The sequence below is a fragment of the Rhinatrema bivittatum genome, chromosome 10, assembly GCF_901001135.1.
Source record: "Rhinatrema bivittatum chromosome 10, aRhiBiv1.1, whole genome shotgun sequence".
In the NCBI taxonomy this organism is placed as follows: Eukaryota; Metazoa; Chordata; class Amphibia; order Gymnophiona; family Rhinatrematidae; genus Rhinatrema; species Rhinatrema bivittatum.
Window position 1 is genome coordinate 117911483 of NC_042624.1, and position 23205 is coordinate 117934687.

The 23205-nt window shown below is 46.1% G+C and overlaps 1 protein-coding gene across 1 annotated transcript; it reads right to left on the reverse strand.

Moving 5' to 3' along the window:
• Window positions 1–1216: 1216 nt before the first annotated feature.
• NSUN4 (NOP2/Sun RNA methyltransferase 4) lies at window positions 1217–21677 on the reverse strand. Its single transcript, XM_029618227.1, has 6 exons — window positions 21502–21677; window positions 17820–18259; window positions 14868–15022; window positions 10758–10915; window positions 10320–10444; window positions 1217–2119 (listed from the first exon to the last, which is right to left on the reverse strand). The coding sequence occupies exons 1-6, from the start codon at window positions 21571–21573 to the stop codon at window positions 1843–1845; spliced, it is 1227 nt and encodes a 408-aa protein (XP_029474087.1). The 5' UTR covers window positions 21574–21677; the 3' UTR covers window positions 1217–1842.
• Between the last annotated feature and the right edge of the window lie 1528 nt (window positions 21678–23205).

Genomic DNA, 23205 nt, shown 5'->3' on the forward strand with positions numbered 1-23205 from the left:
ATAGGATACTGGTGTCCTAAATGCTTGTAGTTTAACACTCAAGCAGGCACACAGCCTCAAGTGACTGAAGAAACAGGACTTAATATAATCTTGTATCAGCATGAGTCCAATTGTGATTCAATTACATTTGAGATTTTTTTTTTTTTATCAACTTAAAAACAGTTTATGCAATAGTTTAAGGAAACAACCAAAATATTCGGCCTGCCTTTTACTATTAGCTATATCTTGAGTAAAAACAGTTGCTGAAGTAGCTACTATTGTCATCACGCTATCGGAGGGAGCTACTGCCTCCGATTCTAGCGTGCGAGGCTGAGTAAATGGCCAGAATGGCAGAGTGTTACAAGTGGAGGTCGGAGGCTCAGGAGACAATCCAGTGGCTCAGCTTCTTCTAGAGCAGGGATGGCAAACTCCAGTCCTCAAGTGCCACGAACAGACCAGGTTTTCAGGACATGTACAATGAATATGCATGAAACTGCCTCTTTTGTATGCAAATCTATCTCATGCATACTCATTGTGGATTTACTGAAAACCTGGCCTGTTCGTGGCACTCGAGGACTGGAGTTCATTATCCCTGCTCTAGAGAAACAAATACGAGAATGAGAGTGTTTGTCTTCATCAAGAAGCGTTACATGCAATATATCTGAGGGCTAAGAGTTGGGTGTCAGGGATGAAACACTCTTGTGACTTATCTCATTGCTATTATCCCTTCTTTCTAAAATGGCAAGGGTGAGGTTGGGGATATATATAGATACACACACACACTTTAAAACAACATACCGTTATGTTTTCAGTGCAAAGTATTGTTAGCTTGCTTTCATTTCGGAGGGGGAGGTCTCAGTGCGACGAAGAGTTGGTTTGCTGGATAGAGGAGCAAACCTGGAGTAGGGAGGGGGATGGGTGGGTAGTCTGGAGAGGGTGGTTTGGGGGGTACGTTTGGGATATGATATTGGAAAATGGAGCAGACAGTGTATTGTTGTAGGGTTATGTTACCAGTGGATGTGTTTTGAGAATACTTGTATAATTTACTTGTCATATGCTGGTGAAGTTTGCCAGAGTTTTTGTTTTCTTTACAGCTTTATATCCAATAAAAAGTCTGAATTATATATTTAAAAAACAAACAAAAAGGCAACCCACAAACCAGGATAAAAGCCATTACCACTGTGTCATATGCAGCTGCAAATTTCTCTACGGAAGAAGGAAACATTCACACAGCTCCTGGCTTTTGTTTGCCCCGTCGGGTTTATTTTTTTTCAACAATTGCTTGATAGTAAGTTTGGTTTAGACATTCTTGAGTGCAGATTCCAGGCTTCTCCCTTTCCCATGGGAAACCTTTCTAGGCTCTCTGCATCCCGCACAGCTTAGCTCTGCTGCTTTTCCAACTGCCTCAATGCTGCAGAAGTCCTGAGCTATGGAAAGGGATAAATGTTCAGTCTGTGGCATCAAAACCAGTCTGGGTCAGCTTGGGAGGATTACGCAGCTCTGCCCCATTTACTCCTATGCAGCGGGATCTGCACATCTCGCAAACTATGGCTCAACATGATACAGATATATTCTGAGTATTACGCTGAGCACCCTCTGCTGTCTCCTCCTCCTGTGTCTTGCAGATAAATCACACAGACCGGTTAACACTCCCGGCCAGCACAAGTTTTTATTAAATGCAGTTGGAGCAGTCACAGAAGACGACTAGCCTCTTTTTTTTCTGGAAGGGCGAGAGGATTTGTGCTTTTAGCTGTTTTCTTTTTAAAACAAGCCTATTTTCTCTTCTGAAAACAAGAAGGACCTGCATTCATGTCCACGAGTTCAAAATCCAGAGCAGAATGGCAGCGTCGGGCACGGGCGGTGCTATGTGACCCGGTGTAGTTTGCAGAAGTACATTGGCCCAAAGTTTGCAGTGAGGTGGGGAAGGACGAGTTCCCCTACCCTGCAACCACTGAAGAAGCAGAAGGTGTCCTGGAAGAGACTCCGGTAGAAGCTCAGGTCTTCAATGCGGACCTGCACACCGTATTCTGTGGCTGCCACTTCCACCGCTCTTTCTACCACGTACTCGTTCTGCAGCTGGGACAGGGTGCACGTGGAGTAGACCACATCTCCTGTGGGCTTGGCGGCAAGCAGCCCGGCACTACCAGCAAATACCCCCCCCAGAGAATACACTTCAGATTACAAAGCACTTACAGCCTCAAACTGTTTCTACAGCTTTCATATGTTAACTATCAAGTGCCATTCAGCTGTCTTCCCGCTCATCTTGTAATAATATACTGTCTCAAGGTGGGAATAGAGTCATGCACAAAATTTAATTGAGATGGAATTCTGCAACTCACTCTGTTCACAAAAAACCCCAAACCCTTTACATGCTACAATAGGCAGGGAAAGAGAGAGGAAATCCAAGGCTAACCCTGAAAGGCTCACACTCCCAGCAGGTTCTGTCCTTCCTGTGTGTGCTCTGACATAGCCACGCTGCAAGTTTCCTACAGCTTGCTCTGGGATGCTCTTATCCTTCCTAGGGAGAATAGGAAAATTGGCTCTTACCTGCTAATTTTCGTTCCTGAAGTGCCACCGATCAGTTCAGACGAGTGGGTTTATGCAGCCCTACCAGCAGATGGAGGCAGAGACCAAAAAACTTTTGAGGCCCTGCTACTTAACAGAGCGCACCACCTGCAGTCCCTCAATATTGACCTGTACCCAAGCCAAGATGACTACCATACCAAACCCCATTAAACTTTGGGCAAACATGTGGGATAGGAGTTCTGCTTTCCAGGCTCGCTGGAAAACCACGTCATGGAAAGGGGAAACTCCATTGCCATCTCTAACTGGTTTTTCCTTAACACCTACTCTTAGTATAAAGAAAACGTTTTGTGCCGACCGCAGCAAGCAAACAGATCTCCTGTCTACAGCTAACAGGAAGTCAGCAGGAAACATCTAGTGCAAGCTTTTCTGCAGCCCCAGAATAGCTCATGACCTACTTGCATTTCTGTGGGTTTTCACACCTAGGTAGCTCAGTACCATTGCCTCATGACCAGCTAATGACCTCCCCCCTCCCTGCCTGAAGACTGACCGCTTGCACCTACTGCCCACTTGCACCCACGTAGTAAAAGGTCAGCATAAACACTTGTGGTGGAAAACATTGTAGCAGGAAAATATGTGACGTATGTATCATATCAAATGCTATGAGATCATTTACAATAAAAGAGCAGCCTTCCCAAAAGCCTGGAAGAGCACGCTTCACCCTGAAGACCGTCTGAGGTGTTTTCATTGCGACACAAACAGAGGCCCCCTTGATGTAACCGAAAAACTATACCAAAACTATGTACACTGCTTAATAATCTGAGTATATCATCTGCCAGCTCAGCCATATCCAGAAGCAAGGAAATCTTTCCACAGATGGGGCTGGGTCTCTGGACTGATCCTTCGTACTTCAGGAACAAAAATTAGCAGGTAAGAACAATTTTCCTTTCCTGTTAGTATCCCGGATTAAGTCCGGATGAGTGGGATGTACCCAAGCCCCTTTATTCTGGGCAGAAACCTGAAAGACCCATACACAAAACACTTTCCCCAAACATCACCTCCTCTGGGACTTGTTCATCCAAGCGGTAATGTTTGGTAAAAGTACGAAGAGAAGACCACGTTGCCATGAAGGCGCCGTAAGGCGAGGATTTTATTTATTTATTTATTTATTTTTATTTATTTAATTTTATATACCGGCAACCGTTTGCACATCGTGCCGGTTTACAGATAACTTACAAACAAAGATATGTAGGCAGAGCCTTTACAAGGAACAGTGTTTAAAACATAGCTCAGAAACAGAGCAAAACTAGCAAACTTGTGGAAAGAGGGGTAGGAAAATGCAACCGAATTCTCAATTCGGTTGCATTTTCCTTCAACGAAAATGCCACAAACTAAAAGAAAAGGGCGAGTCAGAGCAGGTGCCTCGGCCTCTCAAGGACCCGCGCTGATACACACGACGACTGCAGGCTTTTATCCACCATCAGATTCTGTTGCTCCGGAGGTTCCCGCGAGAGCGGCAGCTGGGGAGCAAACACCTCCGCTCATGGGAGACGCGACTCTAAGTCCCGGAGCTCCGACGACGCCCTCCCCACCAACGAGCGCCGCTACTGCAGGCCCAGACCCACCCTATCGACGGATGGCGTCTCTCGGGGTGAGTGCTGCCGAGGAGGGAGCTGCGGGTGTCATCGCGACGCCGGCTTTGGAGGGTGGAATAACGACGTCTGCCCCACCGTCGGAAGGGCCCAATCTCGAAATTGATAGAGTTTGTAGTGGCGATCGAGCCACAGAAGATCAGAGAGAGAGAGCGCAGTTTCCAAGGATCCAGGATGAACAGACGCTTACCCCAGAAATAGCATTAGAAAAACCAAGAGTAGTAACCATGGGCTCACTATGGCAAGCTATTTCAACTTTACAAAATTCCATAGTAAATTTGACTGCTGTTATAAGAGAGACACGAGTGCAATTTAATAATAGTAATCCGGTGGTATTTCAACATTCAGAAAAAGTGGGAAAGAGAGACAGAAATTGTCCAAATCAACAAGGTACAAAACAGCCTGATACAAAGGGAAATGGCAATGAATAAAAAAAAAATAGAGAACTTGGAAAATTCAGTGAGATATTCAAATTTAAGAATTTTGAATTTTCCTAAATGCAAGATGGTCTCACCAAGAGAACAGTTTAATCACAATCTTCAAGAGATTTTGCAGTTGCCACCATTATCTAAAGTCTATTTTTTACCTGGAATAAATAATGAAGGAATGAATAATCAGTCCGCCGAGGCAAGATCTTTGAATGTTGCTGGAAAGTTCCTCAGAATCCCAGATAGAAAAAACGGGGCACCTTACTGGTTAAATTTACACTATCCTCTGACCGGGACATAAGAATAAGAACATAAGAATATGCCATGCTGGGTCAGACCAAGGGTCCATCAAGCCCAGCATCCTGTTTCCAACAGTGGTCAATCCAGGCCACAAGAACCTGGCAAGTACCCAAAAACAAAGTCTATTCCATGTTACCATTGCTAGTAATAGCAGTAGGGATGTGAATCGGGCTTTGGACGATTGAAAATATTGTACGATATTGAAGCTATTTCTTCATAAGAGGAGCTCACTATCTGGGGCAAAAAAAATCTGGATGTTTCCAGATGTTTCTAAGATGACACAGCAAAGACGGAAAAGATTTTTAGTTCTAGCAAGCCGGGCAAGAACTATGGGGGCACAGATAAGAATTAGATTTCCCTGTAAACGTGTCATGAGAGTTAATGGGGCTAGATGTATTTTTTGACCCTGTTCAATTGGAAAAGTATTTAGATTCGCATCAACAGATCCAAGAAACTGAGTAAATCTGTTTATGATTAATATCTGTAACCTCGCCTTTTTCATATTACTTATTTATTCATAGTTGATGTATTTGCTCAATTATAGGGTTCCCCCATAATTGTATTGTAAAATGGGTAAATGGCTTATATAGGTTGATTTAAAGAATGTTTTTCTTTTAGATGGTAAATATTACTTGCCATGTATACCTGAGATTTTCTGTTGACACAAGTGAACTGATGTCTTAAATTTGAAAAGCATAAAAAACCCCCCAAAAAAACCAGACCATGTTGCCATACGACAGTTGACACTCTGCCCATGAGGTTGCCTGCGCCCTGGTGGAATGTGCTCTCAACCCTTCCAGCACCGATCGGCCCTTACACATGTAAGCCAACGCTATCATCTCTTTTTTTTAACCAATGAGCAAAAGTGCCCTTGGAAGCCTTATTTCCCTTCTTTGCTCCACTGAACAGGACAAACAAACAGATGATCTGATTTCCGAAAGGCATTGGTCACCTTGAGATATCGCAAAAGAATTCGGCACACATCCAAAAAGTGAAGCTCCCTAGCCATTGGAGCATCAGCTGTCAAGTTCAGAAAGGGCAGAAGCTCGACAACCTGATTCAGGTGAAAGAATACCACCTTTGGCAAGAAAGTCGGAACCATACGTAAGGAAACTCCATCCCCCGAAAAGCAGAGGAAGGAATCCCTGCACGATAACCTTTGTAGCTCCGATCTTCGCTGAGCCGAGCAGATGGCCACCAGGAAAACAGTCTGAGTTAAATCCTTCAACGATGCCTTCCGCGTTGGTTCAAAGGGAGGACCACACAGCATGCAAAGAGCCAAATTCAGATTCAGATCCAAACAGATCTTCCGTACCAGAGGACGCAGATGTTTTCCTCCTTTCAGAAAACGAACCACATCCAGATGCGATGCTAATGGCCTAACTTGCATCCTCTGATCCGACCTCCCTTCTGCGACTGAAAAACCAATCCACTTTGGCATTCACTGGCGTCTCCATGAGGTTCACCACCGGTTTGCCCCACCTTGCCTGCAGCAAAGCGAAGGCCTACGCTGACAACTCCCACTCCCCCCGGATACAGACACTGCCTGCTGAGGAAGTCTGCTTGCACATGGTCCACTCCGGCCACATGAGAAGCAGCTATCTGCTGCAGACGTTTCTCCGCCCATTGAACAATTCATGCGCCTCCAGCGCCACCAGACGACTTATGTACACCACTGTCACCACATTGTTGGAGAACCTTCACACTGACTTATCCCAGAGGAGTGGAAGAAACGCTAACAAGGCCTTGCGCATGATCCTGATTTTCAGCCAATTAACAGACCAAGTTGCCTCTTCCAGCGACCACTGACCTTGGGCTAATTTCCCCTGGCAAAAATCGCCCCTCCCCAGCCCAAGAGGCTGGCATCCGTGGTCACTAACACCCAGTCGAGCCAGATCCATCCCTTTCTCCAGCTTGTACCGAGACAGCCACCACAAAAGACTGGACCTGGCATCCTCTGGCAACAGTAAAGGAAGCTGAAATTCTTCCGACAGCAGATTGCAACGGGATAACAGAGCCCCTTGCAGAGGACGCGTGTGAGCAAAGGCCCATGGCACTACCTCCAGCGTAGATGCCATGGAACCCAGTACCTGCAGGTAATCCCAGAGCCTGGGCACCGACAAGTCCAGTAACCAAAGAACCTGACCCTGCAACTTGAAGACTCTTTCTGTAGTCAGAAACACCTTCCCCAGCCGGGTACTGAAGCGAGCTCCCAGATATTCCAGGGATTGGGTCGGCTCCAGATGACTCTTCGCGAGGTTCATCACCCAGCAACTCCAGATGCTGCAGTATGCGCTGGACTGAGTGAACACACTTCACCTCCGACTTTGCTCGTATCAGTCAATCGTCCAGGTACAGGTGCACCAGGATACCTTCCTTCCTAGGAGTCACTGCAACTACTACCATCACCTTTGTGAAAGCGCGTGGCGCTGACGCCAACCCAAAAAGAAGAGCTCAAAACTGGAAGTGTTCCCCCAGTACCATGAACCTCAGAAACTTCTGGTGGTCGATCCGAATGGGAATGTGCAGGTAGGCTTCTGACAAGTCCAACAACGCCAGACACTTCCCCTTCGCGAACCGCTATCACCCTGCACGTCTCCATCTGAAATCGTGACACACGGAGGGCTGCACTGACCTCCGGCAGATCGAGAATGGGCCGAAAAGTACCTTCCTTTTTGGGCACCACAAAGTAACGACCCTGTCCCTTCTCCAGGGGAGGCACTGGAAGAATGGCTCACAGAAGCTGCAGACACTGCAACATCTCCTGCACCACCTCCCGCTTGCTCCAGGAGATGCAGTGAGAAATTACAAAGGCATCCCTGAGCGGCCGAGAAAATTCTGCAGCGTAGCCTTCTCTCACCACCTGCAGCACCCAGTGGTCCAACGTGGCCTTGGTCCACTCCTCATAAAATAGGGCCAACCTCCTTCCAATGGCCTCTGGAGAGGAGTGGACCCGCACGCCTTCATTGCCCGATCTTGTTACTGCCCCCACCTTAGGGCCCACTGTCCCTTGAGGGACCTGTGCTGGGCTCGAAGGGACAGCTGTCGGCCAGAACCCTGCTTTGGGGCAGCTGGCGCCCAACTCCTGCCAGTGTAAAACCTTCAATGCCTCCTGAAATCGAGAACACGGAGGAAAAAAACGTCTTGGGATTCCTTCTTGTTCTCAGGCAGCTTGTTACCCTTAGATTCCCCCAATTGCTTCATGAGCTGCTCCAGATCCTCTCCAAACAGCAGCTTCCCCTTAAAGGGGCAGGTTAGACAGCTGGACCACACATCCGCCGAACAATTTCATAGCCAAAGGAGCCTCCTCGCAGCCACCGCCGAGGCCCTGCTTCTGGCGGAAGTCCGAATCATGTCAAACAGGGCATCCGCCACATAGGCTGCTCCCGCTTCCAAGCGGGCCACTTGCCCCACTTCCGACCTCTTATTGTGCTCCTTCTGAACCCAGCACAAAACAGGCCCTCTGCACCAGACTGCCACAAAACGCTGCGCGCAAAACGTCAAACAACCTTTTAAGGAGGATTTCCAGTTTTTGCTCCTGAATATCCTTCAACGCCGCTGCAACTGCCACCGGAATGGTAACCGCGGATACCACCGCGTCCACCTTGAGAACTTTCCACGACTCCAGGGTCTGTTCCGGCAAGGGATGTAATTTGGCCATAGCTCTGGCTACCTTCAAGCCCGCCACGGGAAACTCCCACTCCCGATCCACCAACTTCTTCACCACCTTAGGTGGTCCTCACAATCGCTCTAGGGCTGGGTTCACCCCCTCATCGTCCAACTCTTCCTGAGTGACCTTAATCCCCAATTCTTCCAGAACCTGGGGGATCAACAGGCCCAACTCCTCCCTGTGGAACAAATGGACCACCGGAGGATCGTCCCCATCCGCAGCCGGAATCTCGCCCGGATCCTGCATAGGAATCCCTACAGGAGTGCTAGGATCCTGACCTGGATCCAGCACCGTACCAACAGGGTCCCTATCCGGATCCACCGGATCTCCCTGTACCTGATCCAGATCATCTGTCTCACCAGAAGTGTCTTCCCCCACCATGGACCTCTAGAGCCTCAAGAAACCTCCGGACTCCGCCTACTTAGGCTTCTTCACCTCCCGGGACTTCCTAGGCAAAGGCCTCTTGGTCCCAGCTCCCTTCCTGGCCAAATAGGCCCTTATGCATCAAAAGGACGAAATCTGGAAAAAATGTTTCTGGATCTGGAGAAGGGTCCAGATCCGTGTCCCCCTGTGGCTGCTCCCCCGCCCTGCCGTCAGCAGGGTCTTGTTCTGCAGGAAAAAGCATGGGAGGGGAGTCCCAGCATGTGTGCACAAAATGGCCGCCAGTTCCTCAGACTCCACCCCCCCCCCCCTCCCCCGTCCCCTGGGAGGTCCCCGCCCCTCCACAGGCACCTTTCTCTGCAAAGGGCGGCCGAATCAAGGAGAGAGCGCCTTGCGACACAGCCCCGGCAAACTTTCCCGCACGGCACAGGAGATGTCATGCCGACAAAAGCGGCCTAAAAATAAACCCTGCCTGCAAGCACTGCAGGCAGCGCTGTCCGGGTGCTGAACCAGCCCCACCAGCCCTGAAACACACAGCTATCCGCCCCGCTCACCTCAAAATGCCTCTGGGCAGTGAAACCTGAAGCCAGCCGCTGGAGCACAGCCAAAGGCTGCACCGTTCCTTCCTCTTCTTTTAACTTTTTTTAATTTAATCTTTTTTTTTTTTTACACAACTTAAAGGGACACAGTCACCGAAAGGGAAGAAAACTGAAAATACTTCCCTGCTTCTGGTGAAGATGGCTGAGCCCAGGCAGGCGACAGGGCCCCCGAGGGGATGAGGGAATCGGAACCATGGCTATCACCCCCCCGTTCCCACCCCCCGAAGATAAGGGCAGAGCTCCCCAGGGATCACCAACCCCCCCGCTCGCCCTGCTCTACCCGAGGGATGGCCCACGAAGGATCCTAACACCTCGGGGGAGCCAAAATCTTTTCAATTCTCAATCTTTAAATTTCTTGAAAACTCCAGACTGCAGGTTTGCACCTCTGCCATCCGCGGGAGTCAGAGAAATACTGAAGAGGCTGCAGGTGGCGCTCTCGGTTATGTAGCAGTGCCTCGAAGTTTTATTCTCTGCCTCCATCTGCTGGTGGGAGTGCAAAACCCCACTCGTCTGGTCTGATCCAGGGTATAAGCAGGAAGTGCAGGTTTAGCACCTACAGCGGGGGAAAAAAAAGGTTGGAAAATCTCCTGGGCCATAAAAATTCTAATCCCAGCTCTGCCACTAACTCGTGAGCGACCTTCCCGCCACGTTATTTATTTATTTATTTATTTTTAATTTTTATATACCGAAGTTCTAATAGGGACTACAAATCACTCCGGTTTACATAAAACGAAGAACTGCTCAACAAATAGCGGAGCTTTACTTGTAACCCACAAGCACCACTTACAGCAGCAGCTCCATCTGCAGCAGGGGCAGCCTCTGCCTCTCCTTTGTCCTCATCTTATGGTAGATGCTGTTCTCCTCCTCCATGAGGGAATGCCTGTCAGTTGTGCACGGGACATCCACTAGCACCTGGACAAGGGAGAAGATCAAAGCTCATCAAAAGCGAAGCCTCCCCAGCATCAAGCCCTCCCCCTACCATGCCACCCCCCCCCTTGAAAACAAATATTGCATGGAAAGAGAGAGGAAAAAAAGATGGCAATTAGGTAAACTCTCAGCGAATGTCATGTCAAGTGGCCTGCACTAGCTGACCAGAGGGGCCATAAATCCATTCACACGGCTTGCAGAAAAACTCTGACGTGGAAGGAAGAATTCAGCTTTTGAGTAGATATTCCAAAATGTTTTTGGCTGTGGTGTCCATAGAGGTGGCAGTGTGCTCACTAACCCGGTCATAGGTGCCTCCCTCCTCCGCAGCCCACCTCCTGCCGTCCCCGCACGTGATGCTCAGATTAGCTGCACACAGCTCCCTGGGTACGTAGCCGTGCAGGACTCTTCGCAGTCTGTTGGTGCGGGAGACAGATGAGTCATTGGCTGTGAGGTGCCCTGTTAGGGAAGGAGAAATGAACGAGAAGTGAAAAGCTGGCAGAGATCAGGAGGAAAGCAGACAGGTCAAAGCTTCGCTTAGGGATCCGGGCCTGGTGATGTTGAAGTGAAGGCAAAAAAGGGTCATCCTCCAGGTCTCCTTTCCACTCGCCAGTCAAGGAGCAACAGTGACAAAAACTGGCCTCATTGGCAAGGATAAGCAGTGGAGCGACAGCCCCTGCTGGCACCTTCATACGGCAGAGCTAGAAAAGAGGAATCTCACCTACGAACTCCAAATCAGAAAGAGTCCCGCTGCTACTGGGAGACAGTAACGAGCGCAGATGGACACACACTAAAGTCCCAATGAGAGCTTACTTTTGGAACACACTGGTAATAAAAACGTAAAGTTGTGTTTTCTCTGAAATCTTTGTTGCTGCACTTTTTGAGTTAGTAATTTTTAAAATCCATAAACACATTTTTACTGACATGAAATGTGCAGAAAATTGCTGTTACTGTGTTATAGTTTGCATTCAGTCAATATTATATTAAGGCACAAATTTTGGGAGGATCCCAAAAATACATCCCAAGACAGTGATTGCCACTGTGGAGTGGAGTGGAGTTATGTCAGGGCACATCCCAGGACTGGGTTCACTTAATCACCTCCTTCCCTCTTCTCCGAGATCATCACTTCCCTTCCCCTCCCACATCCTTCCCTCTCCTCTGCTGTATAATCCATCTGCTTCTAGGGTAGAAAAACCCGCACATCTGGACTGGTCTGCTAAGGACGATTAGAAATAAGGGGGCCGACGCAATGTGTGTGTGCAGAGAACGGGCACGCAGTGTTGAGTGCCCGTTTTCCTAACGCGGACCCAGCCACCTCTGCTGGGCGCGCAATGCAATATTTAAATTAGGGGGTGCACTAAAAAAGGGGGCCCTAGGGAAAATTGTGCATTCCCAGTGCCTCCTCGGCATCTGGCGCACGGGTGAGGTGGCTGTCGGTGCAGGCTGGGAAAATAGAGGCTCAATCTACGAGCGTCCGTTTTCTCCCGCTACCGGCATAGACAAAGCACGGTCCAGGCCGTTTATCTTGTGGGGATATACTGGGCATCCAGAGGGGGTTTTTCAAAAACTGGGTTGTTTTTTTTTTTTGGGGGGGGGGGGGGGGGGGGGGTAACCTAAATCTGCTTTCTTTGGTTCCTCCTACTTAGTAACACAACAATACTATTAGGAGAAATCACAGAAAGCAGGATTTTTCTTTATTTTCAATATGCCTTTCAGCCCCGGGCTGGAATAAATTTGCCACATAAGAACATGCCATGCTGGGTCAGACCAAGGGTCCATCAGCCCAGCATCCTGTTTCCAACAGTGGCCAATCCAGGCCATAAGAACCTGGCAAGTACCCAAAAACTAAGTCTATTCCATGTTACCGTTGCTAGTAATAGCGGTGGTTATTATCTAAAGTCAACTTAATTAATAGCAGGTAATGGACTTCTCCTCCAAAAACTTATCCAATCCTTTTTTAAACACAGCTATACTAACTGCACTAACCACATCCTCTGGCAATAAATTCCAGAGTTTAATTGTGCGTTGGGTAAAAAAGAACTTTCTCCGATTAGTTTTAAATGTGCCCCATGCTAACTTCATGGAGTGTCCCCTAGTCCTTCTACTATCCGAAAGAGTAAATAACCGATTCACATCTACCCATTCTAGACCTCTCGATTTTAAACATCTCTATCATATCCCCCCTCAGCCGTCTCTTCTCCAAGCTGAAAAGTCCTAACCTCTTTAGTCTTTCCTCATAGGGGAGCTGTTCCATTCCCCTTATCATTTTGGTAGCCCTTCTCTGTACCTTCTCCATCGCAATTATATCTTTTTTGAGATGCGGCGACCAGAATTGTACACAGTATTCAAGGTACAGTCTCACCATGGAGTGATACAGAGGCATTATGACATTTTCCGTTTTATTCATCATTCCTTTTCTAATAATTCCTAACATTCTGTTTGCTTTTTTGACTGCCGCAGCACACTGAGCCGACGATTTCAATGTGTTATCCACTATGACACCTAGATCTCTTTCTTGGGTTGTAGCACCTAATAAGGAACCCAACATTGTGTAATTATAGCATGGGTTATTTTTCCCTATATGCATCACCTTGCACTTATCCACATTAAATTTTATCTGCCATTTGGATGCCCAATTTTCCAGTCTCACAAGGTCTTCCTGCAATTTATCACAATCTGCTTGTGATTTAACTACTCTGCACAATTTTGTGTCATCTGCAAATTTGATTATCTCACTCGTCGTATTTCTTTCCAGATCATTTATAAATATATTGAACAGTAAGGGTCCCAATACAGATCCCTGAGGCACTCCACTGTCCACTCCCTTCCACTGAGAAAATTGCCCATTTAATCCTACTCTCTGTTTCCTGTCTTTTAGCCAGTTTGCAATCCACGAAAGGACATCGCCACCTATCCCATGACTTTTTACTTTTCCTAGAAGCCTCTCATGAGGAACTTTGTCAAAAGCCTTCTGAAAATCCAAGTATACTATATCTACCGGTTCACCTTTATCCACATGTTTATTAACTCCTTCAAAAAAGTGAAGCAGATTTGTGAGGCAAGACTTGCCCTGGGTAAAGCCATGCTGACTTTGTTCCATTAAACAATGTCTTTCTATATGTTCTGTGATTTTGATGTTTAGAACTCTTTCCACTATTTTTCCCGGCACTGAAGTCAGGCTAACCGGTCTGTAGTTTCCCGGATCTCCCCCGGAGCCCTTTTTAAATATTGGGGTTACATTGGCCACCCTCCAGTCTTCAGGTACACGTTGCAATAGGCACATTGGCCACGCGGGAAGTTTTTTGCATGGCAGGGATTAGCTAATAGCCTCGTCCGCATGGAATTTACACGTGATGAGCGCTATTAACTACGCGGTGATTTGGATGTGTGTTTTGGACGCGCTAATCCCTGTATTGCATCGGGGGTTATGGACGCATGTTAAGCTGTGCGCTCGCCGCTGCATCGGCCCCAGTGGTTGTAGTGTTGTCCTTTCATAGGTAAGGCTGCTGTGAGTGTTTTTGGCAGGGTTTTGTGCTGCATCACAATGTGCCTGGAGAGAGTTTATTTTGCTGTCCATGAAATCTAGATCCTAATTAGTTTAATATAATCAAGAATCTTATAATTCAATAGAAGAGAAAAAGATGTGACATGATTTAAAGGCACAGCTTCCTTTTTCAACCCCCACTGCTTAACAAGAAAGAGAACAGTTTTAAATTAGGATATGCTGGGGGTAGGCTGTAGATTTTATAATTATTGTGCACTGCTTAGAGATTTTTTTTTTTTTTTTATAAGCAGCAGTATATCAGCTTGAATGGACGAATGAATAAATAGTTGGGTAGAGGTTAAGGGTCATATCCATTCAGACCTAAGGATCCCACTTTTGGGGTCAGGGTGATGTCTATTTTAATTAAAACAAAAAATTTGAGACCCTCCAAGCTCTTGTTGGCTATAGGATGAGGCCGAACTTTTCTACTTGGCCATAGGTGCCACATTGCATGGCGACGGCTCTGGCTAGACTTGTGAAGTTTCAGCAGAGGAGAGGCAGCGGCAGTAGCAGGATCGCACTGGGAATGGAAAGGTAAAAGATCAAACCTTTTGCTGGCAGCAGCTGTGACCACCCAGTCTTCTATCTGGAAAAGCTTTTACAGCAGACCTGGGGTTCCAGCACATTGGTTGGGAACCTCTGCCATAAGGAAATACAAATCAAATCACCAAATGTCCCCCAAAAAGGAAGCACAAATATTGTTTCTGGGGTACATCTGACAGAATTACCAGCACAGAAGCGTAGTAAGTTATACTGCTCGATACCTTTGTGACTTGGGAATCGATGGCATCTAATAGAAGACTTAGACCAAACACCCAATCTGATGAGCAGAGCACTCCCTCCAAAGCAGCAAACAGGTTCACTTACGGCAGCGCTCCATCTGCAGCAGCGCGAGTGTCTTTCCACCTGGTGCAGCACAGAGATCAAGGACAACATCGCCAGGCTGGATGTTAAGAGCCAAAACTGGTAGAATGGATGCTGCATCCATGAGGTAGTAATCGAGCAGGCCCAAGATGTCTGGCCTGGAAAGAAATGGACAACAGATCAGCTTATGAATGGGGCCTGGGAAATATCAGAGCTTACATAGCTCCGATGTGAGAACCGTTTGCGAAGAGCAGCTCCTCTTTGTTATTTTGTGCTCAACATATGCAAAGAAAGTGGTCATGGCCTGTGCCATCTGAAACCACAAGCAGTCAAGTATGAGAAAATAGGACTAATCTGCACCTTTAGTATGGCTCCCTTAAATGAAATACTAAAATGATATAGAAAGGCAGATACCCCTCAAGTCAAATATACCAAAAAGCACCAAAAATCAGGATATAAACAATAATGTTGGCAAGTGATTACCACTAGTGGGCGAGTGGTGTGCACAGTCCGCCTTCCCGCATTTGATACATAAATTTGTGAACTGCATGTCAAAAGTACATATTAGAAAAGCACAGCAATATCCTCATCTTTTTATTACTCTCTTCTACTAGCCCCATCATTCCTCTGCATGTGATACAGCAGACGACGGCATAAAAAGACCAGCTGGTCCATCCAGACTGCCTAGCCTGTCCTGTCCACAGCTGCCAGCCATAGGAGGATATCACTTCTTATCCACAAACGCTTTTGTCATCTTCCTGTTCAGTACACAGACACCCAGGGTAATGTGCAATTAGGCCAAAATGCAAGACTAGAAGTCAAAGTTGAAATCTTCCATAGAAAGGGAGTTTCAAGTTGCAAGTAGGAAGGTACAAAAGAAACATAAGAATATACCCCTTTACTGAGAAGATGCACTGGCAGTAGTATTTAAACAAGTAGCTATTTAAACAAGCCTTTCCCGAGTCTAATATCCATTAACAGACCATTGCTGCCAATGTAAATACTGCTCATTGTAAATATTTTACTTCTGTATAGTTTCTTTAATTATTGTCTCCTTGCTCCACCAGTTCTAGCAACCCTGTTATATTGTAACTTTATTTTTCTTATGCACTTGTTATATGTACGAAGTTACTGCACCCCTTGTTATCTGTAAACCGGCATGATATGATTGTATCATGAATGCCGGTATAAAAAAAGCTATAAATAAATAAATAAAAATAGTAGTGGCCACCAAGCCTGTGAGAAAATGTAAACATGCTTGGGTCAGACAGAGCACAGAGGTAAGGGCAGGTGGAGGGTGACAGAAGAAATGAAGGAAGCAGCCGAGTGTTTGCTCATTCTACAGAGTGAAGGAGGAGAAAACACAAGCCAATAAGCAGAGAGGGATTACGGGACTGCCTCAGGCTTGCTGCCAATCCTAACACAGCCTAATGAAACTGTACTACTGCTATTACAGTTACAGCCCTAACCACACGGGGGTGATCTGCACAAAGTCGTGGTTTCGACCCAACATCACCAGTACAACTGGATCAGTTCCCAAGGAGACAGTGGTAACCTGCATGGCTGCATCAGGTTTCCAAGAAAGCTGGGGCAATCTGCAAGGCAAAACCATGGTTAAAACATAAATGAATATGGGGAGACCAGATGCTCTGGACAGTGGCCTCACTAGTTTTGATGGCCAAAAGGACGCTACAAAGTGTATGGGAATGCATGGGAGAGGCTAGATTTTGGATTAAGTAATAGTTTTGTTAGAAGCAAAGAAAAGAATGCGGAGGCCTGGAATGGCCAGCACTTGTGACAGAATGCAGACATGTACTGAAGGCCATGGTAGGAACATATCTCAGAAGTCTAGTAAAAGGCATTGGGGGGAGCTGGCATTAGGTTAAGTGTGGGGATTTATATGCCCATCTACCCAGATGGTAGAGAAGCAGAGACGGAGCAGACAAGATGGACCAATTGGTCTTTATCTGCTACCAGAATTCAACCAGGTCGATGCTGGTAGAGACTGAGTAGCCAGATGTTCAGGAAATGGCTTCCCTGGGTTTGGTAGCCATTTAGATCATTGCAAAACTTGGGTGTTGGATTAAATATGAGAACTTATATGCACCTCTCTTCAGGATGGCAGAGAGCTAATGATGATTGCAGCAAATACTGACATGGATAAAGTGTGATGTTCTATGGCTGGCAGCTGATATATAATGGGGTAGTCTGGTTTGGCTAATTTGTATTTATCTGCTGTTATATACTAAGTAACCATGGAAAGTGAGCTACCAAGGAGAAAACAAGTCTGTAAGGAAGAAATGTCTGTGCACCAAGTTGTGAGAGGATAAACTTTGCTGACAAATAGCTCAGTAAACATTCTGGCTTGTGACTTTTTTCTATACGCAATGTGCATCTTACACTTTTCTATGTTAGTAAACCTGGACTAGGTGCAGAAACATTCCGCTGAATTGGAATTTACTTAACTTCAGAACTCTGTTGGAGTCGCCTTTATATTAAGGACAAAATGTTCTGCCTGTTCACAGTGCATAGTACAGGTCTCTCTGTATAACGCACACACTTTCCTAGCAGCTACAACCAGAACTTGAAAAATCTCCCAGGTGCCAGGTCACCCAGGCACCTAATATTTGGCACCTGGAGTCTGTGCCCGGGAGAAGAGCTAAGCATCGGCTGAATGGGAGAGGAAGCGCTGCTGCAGGAAGGGGACAGGGGAGCGGATGACAGCTGCCACAGGCTGGCTACAAATAAAGAGAGGTTAGAGAGGATAGACAGGAAAGGTCAGGAGAAGGCTAGGGGTAGCACAAAAACTGGAAAAAGGAAAAACAAACATAGAAAAACCCAAACAAGACGATTTCAAGAAATAGCTATACTTTTTTTTTTTACCCTGGTTCCTAAAACCTTGGTTTTCCACCCCTGTGAACATGTAAAAAGTTTCAGAGTAACGCCATACTCCACCTTGCTGGAGGGAATCGACTGATCTCTCCTTTGCAGAACGTGTAGCATTTAATGCTGGGACAGTTGAGCAGAGAGGGTGAGGAAGACGTTTGCCTATGTGCAGAACCATCACCAGCTTCGGGCACTTCTTGCATTAGCTCATCTTGGAAATCCAAGCGGTTGTTTGTCTCTCTTTTTCCCGGAGAACGAGTATTAGGCTCCAACCCTGGTGCTAGACTTGTGCTGTGGGATTCATAGATAAAATCCTTGGCATTCAGAAGTTCCAGTTCCTGCATAACTTTCTCTGTCTGGGTGAAATTGTTGACCAGAGCGCAGTACTTCTGCTCCGAGAGAAGGCCGATGCGGATGGAGGGCCACTGATCCCCAAACTGGAGGCTGTAGTTCATGTCAAAATTCTGCAGAGCCAGCCTGGTGCATGGGACCCTGGGCAGGGTGGCAGCCTTAAGAAGGAAAGAGAAATTAATTTAGGGGGAAAAAAATCATGCTTTATGTCTTCAATGGTTTGCAAATACAGCAGCTTCAAATGGCTGTAGCAGAATGAACTCTATAAAGGGGAGGAGGAGCGTGTCTTATGGATAGGATGAGAAGCTTGACTGCTGTGTGCTTCTCAAACAGGTGTTGGGGGAGTGGAGGGGGCATCCATCAGAAGGGGCAGAAAGGTGTTTAAGGAGGCTACGTTTTTGCTAGATGATTAATTAGGGGTCATAGTATGAGTATCTCCACCAGCCATGGCCCACTCTGTCCCTATACTGCAGTGCTCCCTCCAGATGTGAAGCTTTGCCACAGGAACCTGGAGTCTCATATGACTCTGCCTCCAGGCACTGGTCCAGCTGAAGAGGAGACTTGGGTGAGACAGGGTTGAGGGGCTGGAGGGGGCCCAAATGATAAGACTTCAGTTGGGAAAGGGTCATGGAACAAAAGCATATAAGGTTATGGTGCTGGGTGACTTCAATAGTCCTAAAGAGAGCAGACTGGTGGTGTTTTTGAGGATTATCAGTCAATTCTTTTCTCCCTTTTTTTTTTAGATCATAAGAGGTGTGTGTGGGGAGGGGGGGCATGTTTTGAATAAGCTCATGGTTTCAAAGCACCTGGTCTTAAATTGTTAGGAGACTGCTTACTGTGTGCCAGTACTTGGTCTAATCATTTTTTGATAACTTTTAATTTTAATGTTGGAAGTGATCTAAAATCTAGCAAAAAGCCTAAACCCTCCCTTAGATTTAAAAGGGCACCTATTGATTTGGCCAAGTTTAATTCAAGATGGGAGATAGAAAGAGCTAATGTTAGTTTGGCTTCAGCTGGTTCTTTGCCCGATTCATTATGTGATACATTACGCTCTGTAGTGGATGTAGTTGCCCCTCTAAAGTGTGCCAAAACCATTTCAAGGGAAGTGGGAGTTCCCTGGTACACAAATGAACTTATAGGTAAAAAGAGAGCTGAAAGGAAAAGGTGTCGTAGGTTGTTTCCTGAGAATAAGTCTGATTATCAAGTTGTTCAGCTGGAATATCGTTCTCTTTATTAAAACATGGAGAGATTATCTTTCAATGCGAATTCAGCAATCGCTGAATTGTCCATTCAAGTTATTCGATTTGGTTGATAGATTAGTGGGGGGGAGTGGATACTAATTGGCAATTTATATCCAGATTTCGTCTTGCATATCAGCCATTAGTAATTGGCTGTTGGAGAATGCTCTGGTTCTTTATCTGATGAAAACTGAGGCTCTTTAGCTCTTGCGTAAACCACAGACAGAAGGACCGCATAACATTTCTATTGGTGGTATTAACATTGACTATGTCACTCAAGTTCGGAATTTAGGGTTCTTCTTTGACCCCTTATTGTCTTGTAGAAAACAATTTGGTTCTTTCTTCAGGATATTTTAAGTTGAAGCAACTAAGACATCTTAAGTCTTTAATTGATCAGTTTGATTTTCATACTTAGTTCAGGTGTTTGTTATGACAATTCTTGATTATTGTAACTCTTCTACTTTGGAATTCCTAAAAAATATATTGCGAGCAATTCAGCTCCTCCAGAATTTGGCTGCCAGGTTGGTTTTGAATGCCCCTAGGCAAGATCATATGTCACCTTTGTTGTACCAGCTTCCTTGGTTGCCTGAACAGACGATTACATTTACGATTTTAACCCTTATGTTCAAGTTGATTCACAATATGGGCCTAATATATTTAGTAAAATTGTTCAAAGAGTATGTTCCTAAATGATTGTTGTGTTTGGCTGATAATAAACTTTATTTGCCTTCAGTTAAGGATGTTTATTTACAGGATACAAGGTCATGGGGGTGTTGTTCTGTGGAATAATTTCAGTGGAGATAAGAAAGCTTTCTGATTTTAAATTGTTTCGTAAGACTGTTAAGGCAGCCTTATTTAGAGAGGCTTTTATGTAATTTTAAAAAAATATTTTGATTGTTTATTGCTTTGTTTTATGATATTGTTTTATTCGTATTTCGCCTAGCATGACAGTTATTTTAGGCGGAACAGAAATGTTTTAAATAAAATAAACACACTCCCTATTTCCATTCTTGGAAACAGATGTTTGCAAGTTATCAAAACATAAGAACCTGCCATACTGGGTCAGACCAAGGGTCCATCAAGCCCAGCATCCTGTTTCCAACAGTGGCCAATCCAGGCCATAAGAACCTGGCAAGTACCCAAAAACTAAGTCTATTCCATGTTACTGATGCTAGTAATAGCAGTGGCTGATTTCTAAGTCAACTCAATTAATAGCAATTAATGGACTTCTCCTCCAAGAACTTATCCAATCCTTTTTTAAACACAGCTATATTAACTGCACTAACCACATCCCCTGGCAAAAATTCCAGAGTTTAATTGTGCGTTGAGTGAAAAAGAACTTTCTCCGATTAGTTTTAAATGTGCCACACGCTAACTTCATGGAGTGCCCCCTAGTCTTTCTATTATCTGAAAGAGTAAATAACCGATTCACATCTACCCGTTCTAGACCTCTCATGATTTTGTAGACCTCTATCATATCCCCCCTCAGCCGTCTCTTCTCCAAGCTGAAAAGTCCTAACCTCTTTAGTCTTTCCTCATAGGGGAGCTGTTCCATTCCCCTTATCATTTTGGTCGCCCTTCTCTGTACCTTCTCCATCGCAATTATATCTTTTTTGAGATGCGGCAACCAGAATTGTACACAGTATTCAAGGTGCGGTCTGGTCAGAAATACCCACTAGCAGCAACCTAATATGTATACATAACTGTATCAAAGCAGTGCAGACAGCTTAGAAGTGACCTGCTGAGGCTAATTTATATCCACTGATATGGGGTTATAATACAGTCAGCAACCTTTCTCTTACAAAACAGAATAAAAGGGGCCTGGGGGAGGGGGGGGGGGTGTTAAAATGCTGTTGTCACACTGGTACCAAGAAGAACCGGGACAAGGGCCAACGAACTCTCTAGTGGCCCAATCATCACCGATTCTGTGCAGTTGCTGCTATCCTACGGGAAGTGGAGGGGCTCCTCAGTCCCGCCCGTCGGCTGGATGCGCTCAGGCTCCTACACAAAGAGAAAGCTGGGGGGAAGGGTGCGTAAAGAGGTTTAATTCTCCCGTTGTATCACGCGGAGTCTTGGTCCCAGCTCGGGGGTGGGAGATACGCACGTGCACCGAGCCCGCTGAGCCCTGTGTGTCCCCAGGCCGAGACCCCCTCCTTTCTCACCCATTTCTTCTTGATCCGGTATCGGCAAAACGTCAGGAGAGGCCCAACAGGAGGTCGCAGGAACCCCGCCATCCTTTCACACTGTAGCGAGACGTGGGCCGGGGAGGACACTTTCTAACGTAGCACTGCAGGCTCTGGGGGATGGGGAGGACACTTTCTAATGCAGCACTGCCGGTTCCGGGGGGAAGTGGAGGACACTTTCTAATGCAGCACTGCCGGTTCCGGGGGGAAGTGGAGGACACTTTCTAATGCAGCACTGCCGGTTCCGGGGGGAAGGGGAGGACACTTTCTAATGCAGCACTGCCGGTTCCGGGGGGAAGGGGAGGACACGTTCTAATGCAGCACTGCCGGTTCCGGGGGGAAGGGGAGGACACGTTCTAATGCAGCACTGCCGGTTCCGGGGGGAAGGGGAGGACACTTTCTAATGCAGCACTGCCGGTTCCGGGGGGAAGGGGAGGACACTTTCTAATGCAGCACTGCCGGTTCCGGGGGGAAGGGGAGGACACTTTCTAATGTAGCACTGCCGGTTCCAGGGGAAGGGGAGGACACTTTCTAATGTAGCACTGCAGACGCCGTGGGACACTTTTCAGTGCAACACTAAAGTAAATGGTCCCAGCCCTCTGGAGCAGTGGTTCTCAACCTTTATCCCATCGTAACAACCCTGACACACTACTTATAACAATTTATGGCAGAAATTTAAAAAAAAGGCCCCCATATTACTTTTATTGTTAAGAACGACACAAGAAAAAAATAAAAGTACTCAACATAAACTATATAAATAGTAACCCTCCCATACCAGAACAGCGCCAACCTCCAGCACTCAAACAGTAATCACCTTACTTAAGAAAAGGCAACACTGGAAATATTACATCAGGCCTTAAAACTCCAATACTTCTATTAGGAAAATGGAAGAAGCCAGGCTGCTTCAGAGCCCTACCAAGAAACTACTCACCAGCAGAATATCTCACCTCAATCACATGTGCAGACCTCATCTAACAAACCGCAAAAGACCATAAAGCATAACTAGAAACATGCAGACATAACTGAACTGGATATCGCAACAAGCCAGAGTCTGCAGTGCAACAGAGAAATCACCAGTCCTCATAAAATAAAGCAAGAAATATAAAATCAGTAGCAGTAAAACCATACTAATAAAAAGTACAGATTATTTCAAACAGCTGATGATGGAATATCCAAGAATTAAAAACTCATAAAAAAATTTCTAGACACCAAAAAAATATTTAAAAAATGCAGACACAAAGACCCAATAATTAAAAATAAGGATAAAAAAATGCTCTGCTCTCCATTCCTGGAAATGTTCAATTGCCAGGTGCCCTGAGATTGTTGTGAATTGGGCGGGGGGTGCTTGCAACTTTATTTCACTCAGGCACACACAAGCTCTCTCTCTCTCTCTCTTACATAGGCTCTCAATCACACAATTACACACATTTTCTCTCTTATACACACAGACTCTCCTAATCACCTAAACAAGCTCTCAATAACACAAACAGGTTCTTAATCACACACATACATGCTGTCACACACACATGATCTCAAACACATATGCTCGCTCACTCTCCCCACCGAACTAACAGTAGCAATAGCCTCCACCTCTTCCAAGGGGCGTGGGATAAACACTGTGGATCCATAAAGTCAAGAGACCGCCAATGTAGAGTGGGTGGCTCACCAGAAAGATGGCTACTG